General features: G+C 36.5%; 5 protein-coding genes across 8 annotated transcripts; 4 read left to right on the top strand and 1 right to left on the bottom strand.

Moving 5' to 3' along the window:
• Positions 540-1080, bottom strand: LOC109127696. The gene has a single exon (XM_019232997.1). The coding sequence runs from the start codon at positions 841-843 to the stop codon at positions 664-666; it is 180 nt and encodes a 59-aa protein (XP_019088542.1). The 5' UTR covers positions 844-1080; the 3' UTR covers positions 540-663.
• LOC109127695 (putative lipid-binding protein At4g00165) lies at positions 1202-1907 on the top strand. The gene has a single exon (XM_019232996.1). The coding sequence runs from the start codon at positions 1304-1306 to the stop codon at positions 1706-1708; it is 405 nt and encodes a 134-aa protein (XP_019088541.1). The 5' UTR covers positions 1202-1303; the 3' UTR covers positions 1709-1907.
• LOC104711614 (scarecrow-like protein 6) lies at positions 5172-8869 on the top strand. Of its 2 annotated transcripts, none has more exons than XM_019232986.1 (2): positions 5172-5345; positions 7005-8869. In XM_019232986.1, the coding sequence occupies exon 2, from the start codon at positions 7032-7034 to the stop codon at positions 8691-8693; it is 1662 nt and encodes a 553-aa protein (XP_019088531.1). In that variant the 5' UTR covers positions 5172-5345; positions 7005-7031; the 3' UTR covers positions 8694-8869. The 2 variants fall into 2 exon arrangements, with proteins under 2 accessions (XP_019088531.1, XP_010426616.1); XM_010428314.2 differs by having other exon boundaries at positions 5172-5377; positions 7014-8869.
• On the top strand, positions 5377-7018 carry LOC109125017 (scarecrow-like protein 6). Its single transcript, XM_019229488.1, has one exon. It carries the CDS (start codon positions 5396-5398, stop codon positions 7016-7018), a length of 1623 nt encoding a protein of 540 aa, XP_019085033.1. The 5' UTR covers positions 5377-5395.
• Positions 17763-20839, top strand: LOC104711598 (nucleolar transcription factor 1-like). Of its 3 annotated transcripts, none has more exons than XM_010428312.2 (7): positions 17763-18232; positions 18343-18450; positions 18547-18639; positions 18753-18816; positions 18973-19097; positions 19200-19267; positions 20811-20839. In XM_010428312.2, the coding sequence occupies exons 1-6, from the start codon at positions 17954-17956 to the stop codon at positions 19263-19265; spliced, it is 735 nt and encodes a 244-aa protein (XP_010426614.1). In that variant the 5' UTR covers positions 17763-17953; the 3' UTR covers positions 19266-19267; positions 20811-20839. The 3 variants fall into 3 exon arrangements, with proteins under 3 accessions (XP_010426614.1, XP_010426604.1, XP_010426598.1); XM_010428302.2 differs by lacking the exon at positions 20811-20839 and adding an exon at positions 19564-19809; XM_010428296.2 differs by lacking the exon at positions 20811-20839 and having other exon boundaries at positions 19200-19387.

Genomic DNA, 22928 nt, shown 5'->3' with positions numbered 1-22928 from the left:
AAAAAAAAAAAAACTCTTTCTCTTTCTGTAAATGCTGACCATTGTATATTTTTGCGTCAGGCATGGTCCATGATTTCCAAATTGACCGAGGAGAAGACTAATGCTATCCAACAAAGTCAGCAGCTTCGACGGGAACTGGTTTAGCCCATATCTCTCTGTCTATTTTGTTTTTCTAAAATTTGCTGAATCTTGTTCGTAAAAGGGAATTTGTGTATTTCATCAGGAAATGCTGAGGAGAGAATCAAGCAAGAAGCAGTCGGGCGGTCATTCCTTGCTGTTTATGCTGCTCGTGGGTCTCCTTGGTTGCTTCTTTGGCTACATCTTGAACCGGACTTAAACCCCCTTATATATGGAATGGGGTTAGCTTCATCATCTTTTTTTTAATCATCATATCTTTGCAAAGTCTTAATTAATTAAAGGAGTATTTTTTTTTACCAGATTTTTTCTTTAAACATTGAGGTGTTTTTTATTTATACTATATTTTTTAAGCTGTAAAATGAATAGCTGCTGTAGCTCGATTTATAGTATTTCTTTGAGTAAGATCTGAAGAGTCGTTTGTTATGATTGGAATCAGATCAGATTCATTAAGAATACAAAGAATTGTTGAAGTAAAAAAGAAAAACAAAATTCATCATAGTAGAAAAATAGAAGGCTGTTGTTTCTTTAGTCTTGAAAGTCTTCCATGGACTTGGTCTTTGTCTTACGGTATCTCTCTTCCATTTGCTTGGCCATGGAATAGGCTGCTTGAGCCACCTTTTCTATGTTTGGAACGTTGTAGCTCTGCGCTACATAAATCCCGCAGATGGTTCCGCACACGAAGAAGTAGCTTCTTATCAGCCCCATTTTTTTTTATTTTACCCACCTAATCAGATTTATCCTAGGAAGCCGCCACTGGGGTTTCTCTAATATATATATACTAGAGCTTCGTCTTTTGCTTCTTCTCCAAGGGGGTTTACAGGTTAATTTATTCCTCTCTAACTTTTTCTCCAAGGCTCAACTCCTTAAATCTCGCCATGGACCTATCAGATATTATATTTTCAAAGATATGACACTGTCGTTTTCCTACTGCAACAGCTGTATTTTCTAGTGAGCCGAATAGATTTTCTGAAGATTTCTATTAAGAGAAGAAGACAACATACCTTAGAGACTAGAGATAACACAAACAATTGTGGCCACAAAGACAATTGATAAGATGCACCAACGATGAAAAGAAAGAAAGCAATTTGTAAAGGGCCTCTCTTCTTTTTTCTTCTTCATTGGTATCCCATAGCCATTAGATTCAAAGGTTAAAAAAAAAAACTAAATGGGTATCTCGAAAGCCTCGCGATCGCTTCTTATCTTGCTGCTCCTCAATATAACATTCTTCTTCGGTCACATTACACCAGGAGCCACCGTCAAGCCATGCCCTCCCACTCCCACTCCCACTCCCACTCCCACAAAAGAATCCCCCATGAAATGTCCAAAGGACACGCTCAAATTTGGAGTGTGTGGGAGCTGGTTTGGTCTGGTTAGTGAGGTCATCGGCACACCACCGAGCAAGGAGTGTTGCTCACTCATCAAAGGTTTGGTCGACTTAGAAGCTGCGGTTTGTCTCTGCACTGCCCTTAAAACCAGCCTTCTCGGAGTTGCTCGGGTCAAAACTCCCATTGCTCTCACTCTACTTCTCAACTCTTGCGGCAAGAATGTTCCTCAGGGGTTCGTCTGCTAATTGATCTTGAACCAATTCTTCTTATTATTATGTCAAGCAAGACTCAAGTCTCGAGAGATAGTTTTTGTATTGTTGTATTTCATATATTTTTTTTTTTTTGTCAATCTGTTGTATTTCATATTTAATAAACGCCACAAAATAAATGATGTTTTGGAATTTGAATAATAATAATAACAGTCCTAAACCTTCGTCATCGTCATCGCTCTGCTTTCGTGCGTGAAATGGCTCTTATTGATAAACCAAATCGATGTCGAGCTCTGCTATTTCAGCTAATGGCGACAGTCTCTAGGTTGTTGACTTGTCCATCTTATTCTTATCAAATTTATTTTGGGCTTCCCATGATGGACAAATGTGGTAATTTGAACTGCACGATGAAGACTCTTAACTATTTGGGCCGGGTTCAAATCGAGATCCGAGACCAACAAAATTCCAGAATTTATCATTGAATCGTTTACACATTTTTTTTTTTTAACTCGTTTTTTTTCTTTTTTTTTTAAATCGTTATTCAAAAATCTAATTGAGGTTAAGTTACTAAAATATTTGTGCAAACAATAATGATAAAAATTTTAAAATTGAGTTTGTTCTTTTTCGTTCATAATTATTGAAAAATATCAAAATCATTATAAGAGACTGGAATGTATTTTTTATAGGGTAAATATATGATTTTATAGGGTAAAACACTACAAAAATCCTATACTTTGAATACTTATATCAAATACATGTACAATTTTATATTTTTAAAATTAATAAAACAATAATAAAATAACAAATAAATACAATATAAATTTTAAATTTTTAAAACTAAAAATATTGTCCCGCGGGTTAAATCTTAGTTTTAAATGATTTGTGTAAAAGTTACAAATCCTATATTATTCAATTATGGATTTTGAAAAGTCTTATGAAATTTACTGTTATTGAACTGATGATTTAAAAATCTACTTTAAAATCTACTTTAAAATTTACTTTAAAATCCACTATTATTCAAAACAGTTTGTAGATTTGGATTTTAATAAATTTTAGGGATTCTAGAGGATTTGAGAAGATTTGTTTAGTTAAAAATGCAGAAATCCAAATCTCATGGTTTTAGGTGGGATTTAAAATAATTTTACTATAAATCATATCAACTTCTCTAAAATATATCAAAATTTCATATTTCCTAAATCACATCAAATCTTCCAAAATCATTGTTTCAATACACCTTCCTTAGATTAGCTACATTTATAAACATAATTAAATGACTAAAGAAATAAGGAATAATATATTTTAGGAGGAGAAATGTCCTTACCAACTTGATATTGTGGTAATTACTAATTATTTCCGGCCGATCTTGGTTGATTTATTTAATCATAATTATTGTTACTTTGTGTCTAATGAGATAGAAGAAAATCTTCTCTCTTTTCTTTTTCCTATCAACAGTCCCATGTGATCTCCTTGTAATAATTGATCTATTTTTGTCTAATCTAATCATTATCCTAAAATCTAATACTAAATGAACGACTCAATCATTTTTATAGTTACATGCATACAAACTCTAACACGTCATCATCTATATAGATAAATGTTTAACAGGATTTTTTATATTTAGCTGACTTTTTTTTGTCTCTTCCTCTAATGATGGCAAATCATGATTTTATTCATATATAATAAAACCCATAAGAGAATAAATAAGCTGAAATATTTTTCATTTTCTAAAATGATCAAGGGTTGTAGATGATATTTGTCATGCATAACTATCCAATTGAGTGAGGTTGGGTGTTTGCTTAAAGGGTGCCTTCAGACAAGAGCAAAGAACATGTGTTCACCACTTACTTCACCCCCACGAAGCTAACACATTAATATAACGTATATTCTAACATATCCAATATGATGATATATATCATGAAACTTGAAAATGTGGTGGTGTATACTATGTATGTGATCATGTTTACATGAATATTGGCTTATCGATATAGCTAGTTAAGATTCAGTTTTAAATTAAAACTAATATATACTCCTAAGATTCAGTTTTTTTTTTTGTTTTTGTTTTGCATACTTCGGATATCGAAGATATAGAAGTTAGTTAGAATCTGATAGAATAATTTGCACGCACAAGAAAATAAATGCATTTTCAAATGCATATAATGAAATTTAAGCTTAAGCATTTTGTCGGTATATTCATTACAAAATTAATCACCTCTTTATAAAAAAAAAATTCTTTGGTTGTTTGTCACTTGTTTCTGATTGCTTTATTTAGGTTTTTTCCATTGGTAGATATATATGGTGATTGGTGACTTGCTACATCCATCCACTGTCTGCTCAATAAAGGACTATCCCTCGTTGTTTCGATCAATCTCTCGTGCATTTAACTTGTCACAGAAGAAACATCATTCACAGATCTTCAATCACCTTTTTCTTAAAAAGGATGAACCAAATAAAGTATATATAAATATATAATTCCTTCTTTATAATTATAATTAACATCCACCACTTAATTGGTTTAGATACTTGGGGTAGCTAGTAAAGGATAGTTATTTTTCGTTAAAAACAACAAAATACAGGCAAACAGATACTTTCTTATGTAGTTCCAGGACTTGCTTTAGATTATATGTCAAAATTAATGTCCGTAGGAAACTAGTGCAAGGCAAGAACGGTGTTGTGTGGTTAGCTTAGACAATGAACTGGCTGATTTGATTGGTTCATTAGATATGATCGTCCAAACCCTAAAACACCCAATTGATGACAAAGATCACACCCAAAAGAAAAAAAGGAAATAACGACAGCACCTTTGAGATAAAACAAGACTAAAATAAAACAAAACAATTGCCCAAATACAGTACTTTGTAAACCACAAAGTTTAATTCATGAAAACAAAATTATAAGAAAACAAAAACAACCCCAATGTATGACATGCAAACTTACGGTACAACATCAAAATATGGAATTTTTTTGTATTTTTATGCCTAGTAATTGTATGTATTTTGAATTATCTGTGGCGACAGTAGCCAAAATAAAATATAAAATAAAAAAAATTATGATCGATCATAGATAGCCAGCCACACGTAGCTTTGTCTATGAACAGTATTTTAGCCGCTCAATTATATTATTTTCGAATTTTCCCTTGGCTTGGATAACCAGTTTGGTTCAGATAATGTTCCGAGTGAGACGACTCAAATGTCCTTTTATGCACATGATTGTAACCCGACGATCAAAATTAAACTCATCAAAACAATGTTTATAGGGCCAACTTAAAAAAAATGTTAAATTTAGCGAACAACAATAGTCAAAATAAAATAAAAATAGTCGAACTCCTCTCTGTTCCAGATGAATGTTATCATATAACATTGTATATTCAACTTATCTATCTAGCTACCACAACAATTTGTCACTGAAAGGGGATTGCAAGACACGCGCGAAATGTGAGAGTAGGGTTGGAACAGAAGACATGTTAGATTAGAAAGCAAAGATTAATAACACATCCATCATTTGTGTAAGAGAAGCTCATAAATTGTTAAATAGTTTGCCAAAGGCAAAATAAGAAACGGAAAAGAAAGAGAGAGAGAGAGAGAGAGAGAGAAGCAGCTAGCGCACTTTGCCACTTTAATATCTTGCACGCATCCAAAATATACCACACCACAACGAAGAAGAAAGAAGAAGACGAAGAAGAAAGAAGAAGACGAAGAAGAAGAAGGCATTGAGAGTAAGTCTGCAATGCTCTTACCCTTTGAAGAGTTTCAAGGGAAGGGGATTTCTTATTTCTCTTCTTTCTCTTCTTCTTCCTCCTCCTTCTTCCAACCACCGTCGCCGCTTTTGAGCCGCCGCAAAACCATAGTTGGAGGAGAGGAAGTTCCCACAGCGGAGCCTAACTCTGTTCTTGACGCCCTGATTAGCCCTACCTCCTCCTCCACGGTGTCTTCCTCTCACGGCGGTAACAGCGCCGTCGGAGGCGGCGGCGTCGCCACCACCGATGAGCATTGCGGACAGGTTGTGTTGGGTGATTGGGAGCAAGTGCCTCATGACCAGGAACAGAGCATTCTCAGACTCATCATGGGAGATTCCACAGATCCCTCCCTTGAACTCAACAGCATTCTCCAGACATCTCCCACCTTTCACGACTCTGATTACGCATCACCTGGATTCGGAGTCGTCGACACCACCGGATTCGCTTTAGACCACCACTCTGTTCCCGGCCTTCTGATCAACCAAAGCCAGACTCACTACACACAGAATCCGGCGGCCATCTACTACGGGCATCCACCGGCGAAGCGGCTCAACCCTGGCCCCATAGGGCTAACGGAGCAGCTGGTCAAGGCAGCAGAGGTGATAGAGAGCGGCGGCGGCGACACGTGTCTAGCTCAGGGGATATTGGCGCGGCTCAATCAACAGCTCTCTTCCCCAGTCGGGAAGCCATTGGAAAGAGCAGCTTTCTACTTCAAAGAAGCTCTAAACAATCTCCTCCACAACGTCTCCCAAACCCTAAACCCTTACTCCCTCATCTTCAAGATCGCCGCTTACAAATCTTTCTCCGAGATCTCTCCCGTTCTCCAGTTCGCCAACTTCACCTCCAACCAAGCCCTCCTCGAGTCCTTTCAGGGCTTCCATCGCCTCCACATCGTCGACTTCGACATCGGCTACGGTGGCCAATGGGCCTCCCTCATGCAGGAGCTCGTTCTCCGCGACAACGCCGCTCCCCTCTCCCTCAAGATCACCGTTTTCGCTTCTCCGGCGAACCACGACCAGCTCGAACTTGGTTTCACTCAGGACAATCTCAAGCACTTCGCCTCTGAGATCAACATCTCCCTTGACATCCAAGTTCTCAGCTTAGACCTCCTCGGCTCTATCTCGTGGCCTAACGAGTCGGAGGAGAAAGAAGCCGTCGCCGTTAATATCTCCCCCGCGTCCTTCTCGCAACTGCCTTTGGTCCTCCGTTTCGTGAAGCATTTATCTCCGACGATCATCGTCTGCTCCGACAGAGGATGCGAGAGGACGGATCTGCCCTTCCCGCAGCAGCTCGCGCAGTCGCTGCACTCACACGCCGCCCTCCTCGAATCCCTCGACGCCGTCAACGCAAACCTCGACGCAATGCAGAAGATCGAGAGGTTTCTGATACAGCCGGAGATAGAGAAGCTGGTGATGGATCGTAGCCGTCCGATAGAAAGGCCGATGATGACGTGGCAAGCTATGTTTTTGCAGATGGGGTTCTCGCCGGTGACGCACAGTAACTTCACGGAGTCTCAGGCGGAGTGTTTGGTTCAACGGACGCCGGTGAGAGGCTTTCACGTCGAGAAGAAACATAACTCTCTTCTCCTTTGTTGGCAANGAAGAAGACATTGAGAGTAAGTCTGCAATGCTCTTACCCTTTGAAGAGTTTCAAGGGAAGGGGATTTCTTATTTCTCTTCTTTCTCTTCTTCTTCCTCCTCCTTCTCCCAACCACCGTCGCCCCTTTTGAGCCGCCGCAAAACTATAGTTGGAGGAGAGGAAGTCGAAGTTCCCACAGCGGAGCCTAACTCTGTTCTTGACGCCCTGATTAGCCCTACCTCCTCCTCCACGGTGTCTTCCTCTCACGGCGGTAACAGCGCCGTCGGAGGCGGCGGCGTCGCCACCACCGATGAGCATTGCGGACAGGTTGTGTTGGGTGATTGGGAGCAAGTGCCTCATGACCAGGAACAGAGCATTCTCAGACTCATCATGGGAGATTCCACAGATCCCTCCCTTGAACTCAACAGCATTCTCCAGACATCTCCCACCTTTCACGACTCCGATTACGCATCACCTGGATTCGGAGTCGTCGACACCACCGGATTCGCTTTAGACCACCACTCTGTTCCCAGCCTTCTCATCAACCAAAGCCAGACTCACTACACACAGAATCCGTCGGCCATCTACTACGGGCATCCACCGGCGAAGCGGCTCAACCCTGGCCCCATGGGGATAACGGAGCAGCTGGTCAAGGCAGCAGAGGTGATAGAGAGCGGCGGCGGCGACACGTGCCTAGCTCAGGGGATATTGGCGCGGCTCAATCAACAGCTCTCTTCCCCAGTCGGGAAGCCATTGGAAAGAGCAGCTTTTTACTTCAAAGAAGCTCTAAACAATCTCCTCCACAACGTCTCCCAAACCCTAAACCCTTACTCCCTCATCTTCAAGATCGCCGCTTACAAATCTTTCTCCGAGATCTCTCCCGTTCTCCAGTTCGCCAACTTCACCTCCAACCAAGCCCTCCTCGAGTCCTTTCAGGGCTTCCATCGCCTCCACATCGTCGACTTCGACATCGGCTACGGTGGCCAATGGGCCTCCCTCATGCAGGAGCTCGTTCTCCGCGACAACGCCGCTCCCCTCTCCCTCAAGATCACCGTTTTCGCTTCTCCGGCGAACCACGACCAGCTCGAACTTGGTTTCACTCAGGACAATCTCAAGCACTTCGCCTCTGAGATCAACATCTCCCTTGACATCCAAGTTCTCAGCTTAGACCTCCTCGGCTCTATCTCGTGGCCTAACGAGTCGGAGGAGAAAGAAGCCGTCGCCGTTAATATCTCCCCCGCGTCCTTCTCGCAACTGCCTTTGGTCCTCCGTTTCGTGAAGCATTTATCTCCGACGATCATCGTCTGCTCCGACAGAGGATGCGAGAGGACGGATCTGCCCTTCCCGCAGCAGCTCGCGCAGTCGCTGCACTCACACGCCGCCCTCCTCGAATCCCTCGACGCCGTCAACGCAAACCTCGACGCAATGCAGAAGATCGAGAGGTTTCTGATACAGCCGGAGATAGAGAAGCTGGTGATGGATCGTAGCCGTCCGATAGAAAGGCCGATGATGACGTGGCAAGCTATGTTTTTGCAGATGGGGTTCTCGCCGGTGACGCACAGTAACTTCACGGAGTCTCAGGCGGAGTGTTTGGTTCAACGGACGCCGGTGAGAGGCTTTCACGTCGAGAAGAAACATAACTCTCTTCTCCTTTGTTGGCAAAGGACAGAACTCGTCGGAGTTTCAGCCTGGAGGTGTCGCTCCTCCTGACTCCGCCGCAGATTCAATTATCAAAACATTTTTATTTTTTTCTTTTATTTTTAAATCATCCAATTGATTATACCTAAATGACATATTTTTAGTTTTTCCATTTTATTTTGATCAGTGCGATGAGTATTTTAATTTAAGATTCACAAAAATATATATCATAAAATTTTGTGAGTTAATTAGTTGTGTTGATTGATTATTCAACCCTTATTATACTAGTACTAATTGATTATTCATTGTGGTGCTTGTTGTTTAGCTCAAATTTTTATGTTTCTAGTTTAATTAAAAAAATTTATGAATGGGTGATGATTTTGATGCGAGGCAGAAAGCTACTGCTCATTATTATTTGTGATTTATATGATTATATAATGCTTAGAGTTTGTTGTGGTTTGTGTCTTTGCGAGGGTCTATTTTAGTATTATTTTTTTTAAAATTCATTCTTATAAACAACACACATAAATGTCTCCATGATGTCACATGGGTCTTGTGTTATTTTATTTTCGTCCACTATGCTATACTACATTTTTACAATTTTGTGTGCGCCGTTCCTAACTTTTTTTTCCTCCCACGAAACAAAGGTTTGCTTTTTCTCTTGTAAATGGTCCATACGCATTACTTACATAATGCGGCTATTCGCTTTACACATTAATTGCATTTTCTCTACAGAAATATTTCGGAAAAAAAAAACAAACGAGATACATACTTTTTTGGATTATTATTAGAAACAAATAATCAATCTCCTAAACAATAAAAAAAAAAAAAAATCCGTTTTAGAAAAATCTCAAGAGTTGCTTAAATTGAGAAAGACGAAAACTATTGTAGTGTTTGGTAGTGAAACGCGACAACGAGCCGTAAGTTATTGTCTCTTGTGTAATAAACGTTGGTTGGAGTCAGAAGACACAGTTGATTGAACAGTTAGTTTGACAGATAAGCCGTGTCCTGAAGCAGAAGAACGGTCGTGATCGGTCATTCTACACGTGTACGGCAGAAACGTATGTGTCGTTTCCCTGTGAGAGATGATCAACGAGATCGACGGTCAGTTTTTTGTCAACTAAAGTGTAGAGATCCTCTTAACATTTATGCCAACGTGGAAGAACACCACCAACAAGGCCATGGTTACGCGCGTTCAGCTCCACTAAGACGCGCCGCCGACGCACGTAGGCATCATCACGTTTCGTAGACTGATCAAAATGCTAAGCGATAACCATTGTCCATTGATGATGAGATTGGGGCAGTCAGTACAAACGTTGACTGGTCCAGACGACGTGTAGCAAATATTTACACTTCAAAATTTATGATTTATGATTTCTGATTTATGACAACAAAATAAAACTCAAGACTAAAAAATTAATATTTTGTGTATAATTTTTTAGATGGCACATACATAGCATATATATTTCCAAAAAATTACTCTGATTGTCAAGTTAAATTTTATTCTAATCATGTGAATCCGCCTATATGGCTAAAAGCCTAAAACAATTATTTTGTAATGATTTGACCAATTAATATTAAAAAATTATAATTTGTGTATAATTTTTTAGATGGCACAAGTAGAGATGTCAATTGGTCTCTAAAACCATGGGCTGTCCAGTCCAAATTAATTTGAACTGGTTTTGGTCATTACCAAATTTAAAACGGTCAAATGGGCCTAAAACCAATTTAGCCCATTGATATATGGTCCAAACTAATTCGGACGTGGGCTGTCCAATAACCCTAAAAAATTAGGGTTTTTTCAATTTGGGGGAAACTTTTTTTTTTTCATTTCGCAGCTTCTCTCTTTCTCGTCTTTCTCTCTCACTTTCTCAGCCTCTCAGGCGATTTCGATTTGTTCATCTCGATTCCATCTCTGGCTTTTCAACTCCTCCATCTCACTTTCTCCTCTGCGGCTCTGCTTCTCGTGATCTCCTCATCTCGATTTGTATAAGGTAAACAAATCGTCATCTCGATCTCGTCATCTAGGGTTGTAAACGTACAGATTTGATTTTGATTCCTCGAGTGGGTTTGTGGGTTTGTGGGTTTTTGGGTTTTTGGGTTTTGATACTGGGTTTGATTTTGATTTTTCAGTTTCTGGGTTTACTCTAACACAAACGTACAGATTTGATTTGTTTCTGGGTTTTTGATTGTTTTGTTTTTACTTACAAGTTTTTGATTGTTGTAGTAGATAATGATGATTGATGAGCTTGTATTTGTATAGTTAATTCCACGCATGTATTTGTATAGTTGTATTCGAGTCTCATGAGTCATGAATTTGTTGATGTTCTGTGAATGGTTTTATCTTTATAAGCTGACTCTTTGTTTTTGTTTCCCCTATCTGTTTTGTAGTTTTCCTGCTATTTCGTGTGAATTTGCATCCGTTGATGTGAGTGACGTGTTGGGAACAGTAAGCTTTAGTGTTCAATATCCAAACTCGTGGTTCTATACTCAACAACTGATTTGTGGAGAGCAATAACCGTGGAAGGTTATATGTGTTTAACTGCACATTACATTGATGCAAATTGGAACTTACAAGCCAAAATAATATCTTTTTGTGCATTTTCTCCACCGCATTCTGGTGTTGCGATAGCTATGAAATTGATGGAGTTATTGAGAGCATGGGGGTTAGAGAAGAAAGTATTTACTATCACTGTCGACAATGCATCATCGAATGATAACATGCAAGGAGTTATCAGAAGGCAACTTAGAAAGGATTTGGTCTGTGGTGGAGAGTTTTTTCATGTAAGGTGTGCAGCCCATATTCTGAATTTGATAGTTCAAGATGGATTAGAGGTGATAGAAGGATCTTATGTTTGTTTTCGTAGAATCTCTTGGTATTAGTGATTGGAGATGAGGGGGAGATCAGATGGAGGGAAGAAAAAGCCAGTGATTGCTCTTCTTTGGCTCCTCAGCCTATAAGTCTATAAGTCTATAAGACTATAACTATGGAGCTTCAGCGAATCTCTTTGTTTTATGAACTTTTAGTAAATTATGAGTCTTGATCGGTCAGACCAATTATGAGTTTATGAACCTTTATAATTATGAGTTTATGAACCTTTATAATTATGAATTTATGAACCTTTATAATTATGAGTTTATGAACCTTTAGTAAATTATGAATATGGGTGTATTTTAACCAATGGACAAACCAATTGGTCATGGTCCAATTTGGTTTGGACAGATTTGAGTGTGGGTGTATTTGGGCATTGACCGTAAATAAACCATAAATGGTATGTGTCCAAATGGACATGCCCATTTGGTTATGGTCAGACCAATTTACAACCCTAGGCACAAGACGCATCGAAGCATCTTCTTGATATGGAAGGGGGATACAATTTACAAATTAAAAAGTTATCAACCTTTGTCTTCCTTTTTTTCTTTGTTCGATGTGTTTATGTTTTACGATATGTATGAGATGATATTATTATCAAGAATGAATAACAATTCATTGCTTATAAAAAGTAAAATGATGATAAAATACGCAGCTTTTTGTGTCTCTTTTGTCCTTTCAATTAATCGAGTTATAAGTTTTCTTTTAAGGTACTTTTGTCTCCAAGAAGACTCTCCTAGGAGCTAGGGAGATTTTCTAATCAGACTTTTTAACTAACATCTGTCTTCCATCTTCCCACTGTTTTGTTAAAAATATTTTATAATCAGTTATCATTGCGATAAAGTCCAAAATCACAAGCACTACGAAAGTACGAATATTTCAGTGTTATGCGATACATATATATATCTGAATAATATACTTCCAACAATTAATTTCTAAACGTTGGCAGCAATACGATACAAGGAAAGCCACCGGATGATGGGATCGTATCATGCATCCTCGACCCTATTCAAAAGTTGTATATATAGGAGGGAGATCATCACTACAACTTAACATACACATTTGCTGTATTATATACTCCATATAGCAAAACTATAAAACGAATCGCGTACGTCAAAGCATGTTCCAATGTGGTTTATGCAGAAAAACGACAAATGGACAACCTATCCGATCCGTCGTACAAGTTGTTGACTTGGTAGCAAACCGAGATTGAAGTAAGACATATAAATATCATCTTAATTAGATACTAGATTATAAGAGGAGTGAAATCTAATCCGAGTCCAAATTAAAGTAAGATCAGTTTATAACCTATTTACAGTATGTGTTAAGAACCAACCGCATATCATCTTATGTGGTTGTCTTTTCTCTTGCAAACTTTTCAAACACTTTAACTTAAGCGTCATCAAGTTATCGGAAAACAACTCAACCATATATATCCTCCTTGATTACGATCTTTTGTTTTTTTTTTTTCTAATAGTACAAGATTTATTATTTTCCAATAGCACTCACTTTCTTGATTATGTCGAAAAGGAGATACCTGATGATGAAACTCAAAGTTCTGTACCAAAACAACCACCATAGTTTTAGGATAGTTAGAGGAATTAATAGTTTGCAAATATAAATAATAAACGTATGTACATTCATATTTATGTAACTTACAAAATGAGTATAATTTACATTTTTTTAATACAAAATGAGTAACTTATAAAAAGGTTGTACGTAAAATATAGTTATATAATTCTGACCCACTATAAAAGTTACATGGTAAGGTGGGGAGCGAGGGTCTCCGAATTTGATGGGTGTGTTTTTGTGTGCATAACAAAAGTTAAAACTGCGTTTTTATTAATATTGCAAAATTCTTTTTCTTACATGTGTTTATTTATTGTTAAAATACATATAAAAATAAAATGAGACAAAGCTTTTGATTCAATTTTTACTCTCTTTCAATCTCTATCTCACCTTTTGTAGATGCCAAGCTTGCCCACCATATCTTCTCCTCAACCTCTCACTTTACAAGCTAAGTAATTATATGTATATATTTTTGTTAGGCTAGTTATTTGAATGAGCAAACTCTACACAAATATTTAAAGATTCAACTTAAACAAAGGAGTCATTTATCAATATGTTAGATCAAATATACAGAAGAAAATTACGTACATATGTTTATTTCCATCTCTATATGCATGCTTGTCTTCATATATAGTTAGACGTATAAACTTAATTCACTGCTAGCTGCCATATTAAGCTACATATGTTTACAAACCAAAGTCATCATATATACTTGAAAATCATGATCAGTTACATGTTTTGTAAACAAACTTGATTCTTATCTTTAATCTTTTGTGTTTCTCTTTTTTTTTTTGGCTTTCTTTTTGTTTGGTTTCTTGCTTTATCCATTTACAAGTCAAGTCAGCTTATAAACAACGCGGTATTTCCATCCCCACAATTCTTTTTTTAGAATTATACATATGGATACGTTTGAAAAAATAGAAAAAAAAATATAGAGTATATATACTATTAAAAAAAAGGAAAAAAGGAGAAAGTTGGTGTAGGGCATTATGTAGCAATGACAAGTTTCACACACACCATTGGGGCATTGCGCTCTTTTCTCTTTATTTCGCCGTCTCCTTCATGTGATATATCTATACTATTAAAAGGGAAGCATTTTTAATAAGTAGACATAGATTAAGAGATTATTACATGAAATGCCACTGAAAACAAAATAAGGATATGTATAAATCATGTATCCAAACAGATTGATATTTAATAGGAGCCAAACAGATTGATATTAGTGGTATTAGCAGAACCAAAATTAAAAGATATAACTCTAAAAACTCGGGTACAATTAAGATGGGTTCTAAATCGGTTTCCAAACAAATCACAGTTTAATAATAACAATTACCTAATATTTATGAAAATTAAATTTATTACCATAAAAATCGGACACTTAAATTCGGAATTATATATATGTAAACATATTTAACCTGGTAATATATCTATATATATTTCTGGAAACAACAATTTATTATATAAGGAATTGAATTGGTCAAACCTAATTTGATATTATAAATGACGTGATTAATTAAAGAAAGTAAATATAGAATTATCAAAAATGGAAATAGAAAACATTAGATTTCAAATTTCTTTAAAAACATAACAATATTTTTTATGAAAATAAAACAATAATTAATAATAAGAAAAAAAATGTAAAACCTAAAAAAGGAGTATGCTCTTTTATATTGATTTCAAACTGATTAATAAGAGGAAAATATTTAAATTATAGGTAATATATATATATATCCAAAAATTATTATTTTAAAACTTATGAAAGTTTTTTAATGTTCTTAAATAACAGAGCTACTAAATTTAAATTTTGTCTAAAATCTATTTTTGCAAAAATATTATATTTAATTAAAATAAATAACGATTAATAGTATAAATTAAAATCTATAATAAAATTTCATCGATTATGGTGTGAATTAATTGAAGATAATTGAAGTAATTAATTATTTTGAGTTATGAAACAAATATTCAAACAAAATATAGGCGATATGATGGCGAATTTTGTGGAAACTATCAACGAACAATTAGGAAAATTAAGCAATATATTTGGCAAACAATATCTTAATAATAAATGAAAAATCATAAACAGATATTGAACTTTTTCTATACCATTTTCTTATATATAACGAAATTTTTTGTTTAAGCCTAGAATATATTTTTTCGTTTTTCAATTTTAATAGCACATAATTTTTTTGTTCTTTTTGCTAATTGAAGATCTAATTTGAGATTTATATTCTTGATTTCAGTGTTTGAATAGAACATAGAAATAGTTGTTTCTCCACCTTGTGTGTCACTGTTTCTTCAAACCAATGGTACTATGTGGATTTTATATTATGTTAAAGTTTGATCTTTATTTTTCATGACACACCCTTTGATTGAAAAAGCTTAAATATCGAGTTCTTATTAAATACTAATCAGGATATGGATAAGAGAAGGAAGAACAGTTGATAGAACATAGATCCTCAAATCGAGTAATCCAGCTAGATGGCATGAAGCATGACTACCTCATTATGGCTTTTTTATTTTGTTTAAAGGTTAGATTTTCAAATTTGTTTTAAAATTTAATCATATTTTTTATGAAAATGAAACAATAATTAATAATAAGAAAATGACTAATGAAACAACTATAAAAGGAATATGCTCTTTTATATTGATTTCAAACTGATTAAAAAGAATATATATAAATTATAGGTAATATATATCCGAAAATTATTGTTTTAAAACTTATGAAAATATTTTAATGTTCTTAAATAATAGAGCTACTAAATTCTAATTTTGTCTAAAATCTATTTTTATAAAAATATTATATTTAGTTAAAATACATAACGAATAATAGTATAATTTCAAATTTATACTAAAATTTCATCAATTATGGTTTGAATTAATTGTACTAAAGGTTATTTTTAATGTATCATTAATTTGTGTGTTTTGTTTTTGAAGATGGCAAACTTTGGTTTGATATTTTGGACTCGGGAATTAAACACATTAAGAGTTTTATTGTTTGGTATTTAAATTAGCTAATAATTAGGGTGTGTTTATGCAGGGTTTTAGTCAAGGAGAATATTGGATCACGCAAGAAACAAGTACAAAACCATTTTACCAGAGAATAGTACAATTAAGAGAGTTTAGTTGTGACGTGAAGACTTTACTACTTGTGATTGATTTTATTGTATTTAGACTTTTAAATGGGAAAACATGTAATCGTATTAAAGAGCAAGTGCATCCATCCACACATATTAAACTATTTGAAATAAACTTATTGTATATCAACAATTTCATACCCAATATTTATGAAGATTGTATTTAAGAAGTTTCCATAACCATTTCTATTAACAACAACATAACTATATGTTCAAAACCGTGCCATAGTTAGGAAAAAAGAAACATTCACTTAGGGCATCAAATTTTGGAGAAAATATTAGGAGCATATATTATTTAGACTTTAGTCCTAATAGAGTTATGTTTCTATGAGACTTAATGGTTATGCTAAAATAATGTGTTAATAATATTGATAAATACGAAACAAATAATGGGCTTTGATAGGCTTAATTAAGTAATTAGAAAACAATTACTTCAACAATTAAGGTTTTAAAAAAAATTAATAAATATTTAGGGTAAACAAAGAAATATATATATCTCTTTCTCCTCTTTTCTGGACAGAATTCAGTAAACAAAGTTTTCTTCTTGGCACAACTCTGTATATGTTACAAGAAATCAAATATTACTTATGAAAACAACACCTCACATACGTGCGGGTCCGTATCTAGGCACGTACGTGCATTTTTGAATCTCTTACATATTTCTTATTTGTTGGACTAAAATATACAATATCAAATATTTAAATAAACTTAACATATAATGGGCGTGACGTATTTACTGTCCCAAAATAACATACCATATTTCTCTTACTAAATTTTTAATGTGATTATCTTTGTTAATAACAGAAACGAATCCGATCATTCTTTTGTCTAAACCGAATTAAAAACAAATCAAAATTGGTAGAATATGGATATTGAATGTGTCTAACATTTCAAAAAAAAGATACATTTACAAACATAACTTCATATATATGCAGAGCCGGCCCATAGGTCAAGCCAATGAAGCATCAGCTTGCGGCCGTTTATATTATATACAAAATTCGGCCCTATTTTTCCAAATGTTTCTTTAGTTTAGTGGCGTTAGGAGTGTTAGTGAAGTCTCACTCTTCACGAGTTCGAATCGCCAGTAGCTCAATATTCAGCCCATTTTTTTTAATTTGATTGTGTCCCGCAAAAAGTTAGCGACGGCTCTGTATATATGTAATATATTATAAAGCAAACATAGTTTTGAAATCAACCCCGCACGTATGTGCGGGTCCGAATCTAGCATATATATATATATAAGGTGGAAAGGTGGAAACTTTCTTCTTTTGTATCATACATATTACATAAGCTATAGGTTTTGTCAAATTACCAAAAAATTATCGTTTAGATACATATACTGTATATATAAATATTGATCTTGTTGTATTTATTTGTTTTCAAATCGCCAGAATTACGAAAAAATGAGAAAAAAATCCATTGAAAAAAAAATAATCTATAAGAAACAAAGCAAAATATTAAAAAATTGAAGAAAAATATGAGCACACATACATACATACACAAGAAAAATATGATAGTAAAAAATAATAGTTGAATGCAAAAGGACAAGTGAAAGTGGATATTGGGTTTAGTTTTAAGAATTATTTTATTAGAATGTTTAGTGAGAGGCCATGCCATTTAATTGGGCTTCAATATTAACAATATGGGCACACAGTTGAAGCCCAATAAATCAGACGAGAGGGAGGGAGAGAGACTGAGACTACTTTCAAGGCGGCAAAATCAACCAACCCTAGAAACTAGAAGAGAAGAGAGAATCAATGGCGAGCAGTAGCGGAGAGTCCGGCGAACCAAAGGGGACGATATCGGAGTACGAGAAGAAGAGGCTCTCAAGGATCGCTGAGAACAATGCCAGATTGGAAGCTCTCGGCATCTTTAAATCCGCCAAGGCTCTTTCATCTCCTCCTCCTAATTCCAGAAAACGTAGAGCTACTAATCCTGAAGAAGACGATGATTATAGACCCCTCGACGATGATGATGACGACGACGACGATGACGAAGACGAAGACGAAGACGAGGAGTTTTTGGGTAAAAGAAAGGTAAAAAAAAAAAAAAAGATTTAGTGGATGGTTGTTGTATGTTTATGGCTCTTTCTTGTTTGGTGATGTTTGTTTAATTGTTGTTGACTTTTGGGGGATTTATTAAAAAGAACAATAAGGCCTCCCCGTCCCCATCAAAGACCAAGAGAAGCGTCTTATTATCTAACAAGAATTTGAATCCCACTGGAGACGACGACACTGATGATGACTTTGACAAGGTCTTATTATTGCTTGGACTTTTGCTTCATTTAACATCCACATCTTTCTTTCTTTTGGTTCTAATTTGACTTCCTCCAATCCAATCCCAAATGCAGGCAATAGCGCTTTCTCTACAGAACTCTGTTCCTACCAATGAAGACTCATCATCAGCTTCTACTTGGAAGACGAACAAGAAGCATCAACCTGCGGTTTGTTTTCTTACATCAATATATTATTATTACTCTCTCTCTCTCTCTCTCTCAAGTACTAGTGATGATTAAGACTGTTTCGTTCTGTTCTGTGGTGGTGTCCCTTTAATTAGGAATTTATGAGCAAGATGCAGATGACGGATGATGAATTGGTCGTTTACTTCTGTCAGTTTGATGGTAATATAGAATTTATCTCCCAATCTTTCTAGTTTCTATTCATTCTTGTGCCATTGCTGCTATCTTTTCTTATATCTTTGAGACTCTCTCTCTCTCTCTCTCTCTCTCTCTCTCTCTCTGGCTGTGTATTGGATCATCGTTTTTTTGTAATTGCAGAAGCGGGAAAAGGGTTCATTACTCTGAGAGATGTGGCGAATATGGCCACGGTGCATGATTTCACTTGGACGGACGAGGAATTACAAGCCATGATTCGTTGCTTTGACATGGATAAAGACGGAAAGGTTGGCTGGCAGTGTGAACTTCTTTTAATTTATTAATGTTTCTTAGATATATTAATCCTCCATCTGCATTGTGTGTGATCTTCTTTAATTTTTGGGTTTCAGCTAAGCTTGGATGACTTCAGGAAGATTGCTACACGATGTCGCATGTTGAAGAAAGATTCTTCTTGATGGTACTACTATATAGTACTATATAGTATGTAATTACGAATGTGATTTTGGGTGACTACTTTAGTTCACGATGATTCCCCATGTTATGGATTCAACTGAAATTGACTACTGATTAAGCGTAATTATCAACATCACACAAGAAATTCAAATTCGAGGGCAAGTTGAATCCATTAAAAATACGTACAAACAAACACCTATGACATCTGATATATCATGGTTTTTAGGTGTTTTTAGCCATGATATAAGTCTTATCTATAGAGTCTTTTGGTGTTTTTAGAGTCTTTTTGAGTCTTTATAGGATTTAACATGGATGGGAACATAATGGAGCTAAATTGGAGGATTTGGAGCTTAATCAAGTATTGAGGCTGAGTTACAAAGTTGGGAGACGAAATTGAGAGAGTGCATCGATCGACACATTGATAGCATCGATCAATGCTAGGCCAAATACGAAATTGGAAGTTTTCCCACAAGTTTTGAAGATTTACAAATCTGCCCCAAAGTTTTCCATATTTGCATCATTGGTCCCTGGACGTGTTTAGGAGTATAAATAGGATTTTTATGGTCATTGTTTAGACCTAAGCTTTATTTTTCCCTGCAACTTTTGAGAGCAAAACCCTGTGAGATTTTAGAGAGCTTTTGGAGAGAAGAATCAAGACTCCTTCAGAGAAGATTCAGAACTCCTTTACTTCTTCTTTAATCTCTTTCTTAATGCAATTTATTCAGAAGATGTTTTGTGTTTCATTGATTATGTCTGAGTAGATCTGCTTGTTAGGTTTAGGGTTTCTCATTAGGGATTTCATGGATTATTAGATCTGTTATTATTTAGGATTCATTATCTTTCTTGTTCTTCATCATAGGTTGTTCTCAATGCTAGATCTTTGATTAGTCATCTGGATTTAGATCTTAGGATTATTAATTGATATGAGAATATAATTGATTTTCCTGATAAAACCTTTGGTGAGCAAAATTATTTCTTGCAAAGAGATTTGATTTAATAATTTTGTGAACAATCTAAACTTGTTTTTAAAGCTGATTTATTACCTAGAATTTTGCAAAGAGATTTGGATTTTCTGGTTTTAAATTTAGATAATATTTGCAGTGAGAACTGATTTATTTTATAATTGTGTTTAGAGTTCAAGAACGGTGCTTAATTGTTGAATCCTGCTTATTTAATTAATTGATCTGATTTTCCATGATTTCCTAAGAATTTCCCTAAGCCTAGCGTTTATTCCTATTGATTTACAACTCCTTTATTTTCTGTTTTTGCATTGCTATTTAAATTTAATATTTTGATTTAGCATAATTAAAAGAGTAATAAGTCTATTGTGTGAATCTAGAGTTCTTGTGGATTCGATCCCTAAGTACTACAATTGATCTCTTAATTTGAGAGAGTAGCTCAGGGTTAAATTTGAGCATATCAAATTTTGGCGCCGTTGCCGGGGACTCTTTTGATTCACCATTAGATTAAAATCTTTGATTTTGTCTAAATTTTTCTTTTTCTGTTTTACTCACACGCTTTTGTTTCTTTTCTCTTGTGTGTTTCAGGTTCATGCCTAAGCCTAGCACCAGGAAAAATCCTACTGGTCCAGTTATTAAGCTTACAAACCAAGAGTTAGGACAACTAGAGCGTGAAAACACCAAAGCAGCCAAATCAGCGAAGATGGCCAATATAATCATATTGAGACCTGATGAGGCTGGGGTTTTGAAGGATCAAGAGGGTAATGTGTACAACGAGCAAGGCCAGAAACTTGATGCTGAAGGACGGGTTATTCAGGAAGAACTCGTCGTGGCCGATGAGAATGCAGATGGCGTCGATCGACGCAACGTCGGCATCGATCGACGCAACTAGGACGGCATCGATCGATGCAATGCTGGCATCGGTCGACGCAATGCCGGAGCCGGTGCGAATGGTGCAGATTTGGGTGGCAATGACCAGCAGATTGTTCAGCCTAGACGGGACAACAATGGAGAGCTTGTCAAGACTCTTGCGGACTTCAACAGACCAGACTTATTCTATGAGAACCGTTCCGCAATTGTCCCTCCTCCATTCCCAAGGAATGACTTTGAGCTGAAGCCTGCCTACTTCGCTCTTGTTGGACAAAGGCCATTCCAGAACCTGCCAAATGAGAAGCCTCTAGATCACATTGAACACTTTGAGGACATTGTTACTAGCATCAAGGCTAATGGAGTCACTGAAGACTACCTCTACTGCAAGCTTTTCCCCTACTCTCTTGCTGGGGAAGCTTCTCATTGGCTAAGGCAGCTCAAACCAGGATCTCTGACAACCTGGCATGACATCAAGGTGGCATTCTTGAACTACTTCTATGATGATGCGATGTCTGATGAGCTGAGGATCAAGCTTTCTACCTTTAGACAAGGACCAACTGAATCTTACAAAGCTGCTTGGGTGAGGTTCAAAGCATACCAGAGGGACTGTCCACATCATGGATTTTCAGAGGTGCAATTGATCAGTATCTTCTTTAGCGGGATTGACTGGAGGTATCAGATGGCTTTGGATGCTGCTAGTGATGGGAACTTCAAGACAAGGTACCCAGATGATGCTGAGAAGTTGATAGAAAGGCTAGCATCAAGCAACAGTACCAAGAATGCAGACTTAGAGCGGAAAAGAGCACATGAAGGCAATGGTTCAAATCAGTTTGCTGCAGTGAATGCTAAGTTGGATACAGTGCATAATCTTCTTGTGGGAAAGAAGTCTGTCCATTTTGCTGAAGATGTTGAGACTTTTGAGCCAAAGCCAGAGATTACAGAAGATGTCAACTATGTGTATGGAGCTGGCTATCAAAATCAGAGATTTGGTCAGAAGAATTCCTTCACAGGAAATCCAAACAGCAATTTCACAAGGAACTATGGATCTTCTTCTTACCAACCCCTCCCTCCACCCAATTCAGAGAGCAAGATGGAATCAATGATTGGACAGATTTTGGAAGGTCAACAGAAGTTAACAGTAGACTTCAATGGGAAGATTGATTCTGTATACACTGAGCTGACTGGGAAGTTTGATGCATTAAATACTCATGTCAAGAAGCTGGAGAATCAAGTGATTCAGACTGCTGGGTCTGTTAAAAGACAAGAGGAACTTCTTTCTAGAAGAACTGAGAACCCCAACCATGCTTGTAATGCGATTTTGGTGAAGGAAGGAGACGATGATACGTCTCTTGCTCCAGCATCGATCAATGCAGCTGCTAAGCATTGATCGACGCAACCCTCAGTGGTCGTAGAAGGGTTGACTTTGCGAGACAACATCGACCGATGCAACTCTAGCATCGACCGATGCAACTCTAGCATCGACCGATGCAATGTCGAGAACGAGACAGAAGTTACGAAAGCTCCGATTCCAGTTGCTGAAAGAGTGTACAAGCCTAAAGTTCCTTTTCCCAAGCCTAGGAGATCCAAACATGAGATTGAAGAAGCTAGATGCAAAGCTATGATGGACAAGGTAATGATTGAGATGCCTTTGATTGATTCTGTCAAGTTTTCTCCTAGTATTAAGAGATATGTGAAGAGAATGGTCACCAATGGTTTGAGTCATGAGGAAGGAGCACTGCTTACAAAGGATGTCAGTTCAATTCTGTTGAAGCAGCCTCTACAGAGGAAGAAGGATAAGAAGCAGGAGGTGGTTGTCTCTAAGGAAGTAAGTGCAGT

This window comes from Camelina sativa, chromosome 2, assembly GCF_000633955.1.
Source record: "Camelina sativa cultivar DH55 chromosome 2, Cs, whole genome shotgun sequence".
NCBI classification, from domain to species: Eukaryota; Viridiplantae; Streptophyta; class Magnoliopsida; order Brassicales; family Brassicaceae; genus Camelina; species Camelina sativa.
The sequence above is the reverse complement of the archived record's forward strand: the minus strand, read 5'-3'. Positions and strand labels throughout refer to the sequence as shown.

Excerpts from the sequence above, each read along its gene's own strand:
- LOC109127696 (XM_019232997.1), bottom strand. The coding sequence starts at position 843 with ATGGGGCTGATAAGAAGCTACTTCTTCGTGTGCGGAACCATCTGCGGG.
- LOC109127695 (XM_019232996.1), top strand. The coding sequence starts at position 1,304 with ATGGGTATCTCGAAAGCCTCGCGATCGCTTCTTATCTTGCTGCTCCTC.
- LOC104711614 (XM_019232986.1), top strand. The coding sequence starts at position 7,032 with ATGCTCTTACCCTTTGAAGAGTTTCAAGGGAAGGGGATTTCTTATTTC.
- LOC104711598 (XM_010428312.2), top strand. The coding sequence starts at position 17,954 with ATGGCGAGCAGTAGCGGAGAGTCCGGCGAACCAAAGGGGACGATATCG. Across the intron at positions 18,451-18,546 it reads CTGATGATGACTTTGACAAG|GCAATAGCGCTTTCTCTACA; the intron begins GTCTTATTATTG and ends TCCCAAATGCAG. Across the intron at positions 18,817-18,972 it reads TTACTTCTGTCAGTTTGATG|AAGCGGGAAAAGGGTTCATT; the intron begins GTAATATAGAAT and ends TTGTAATTGCAG.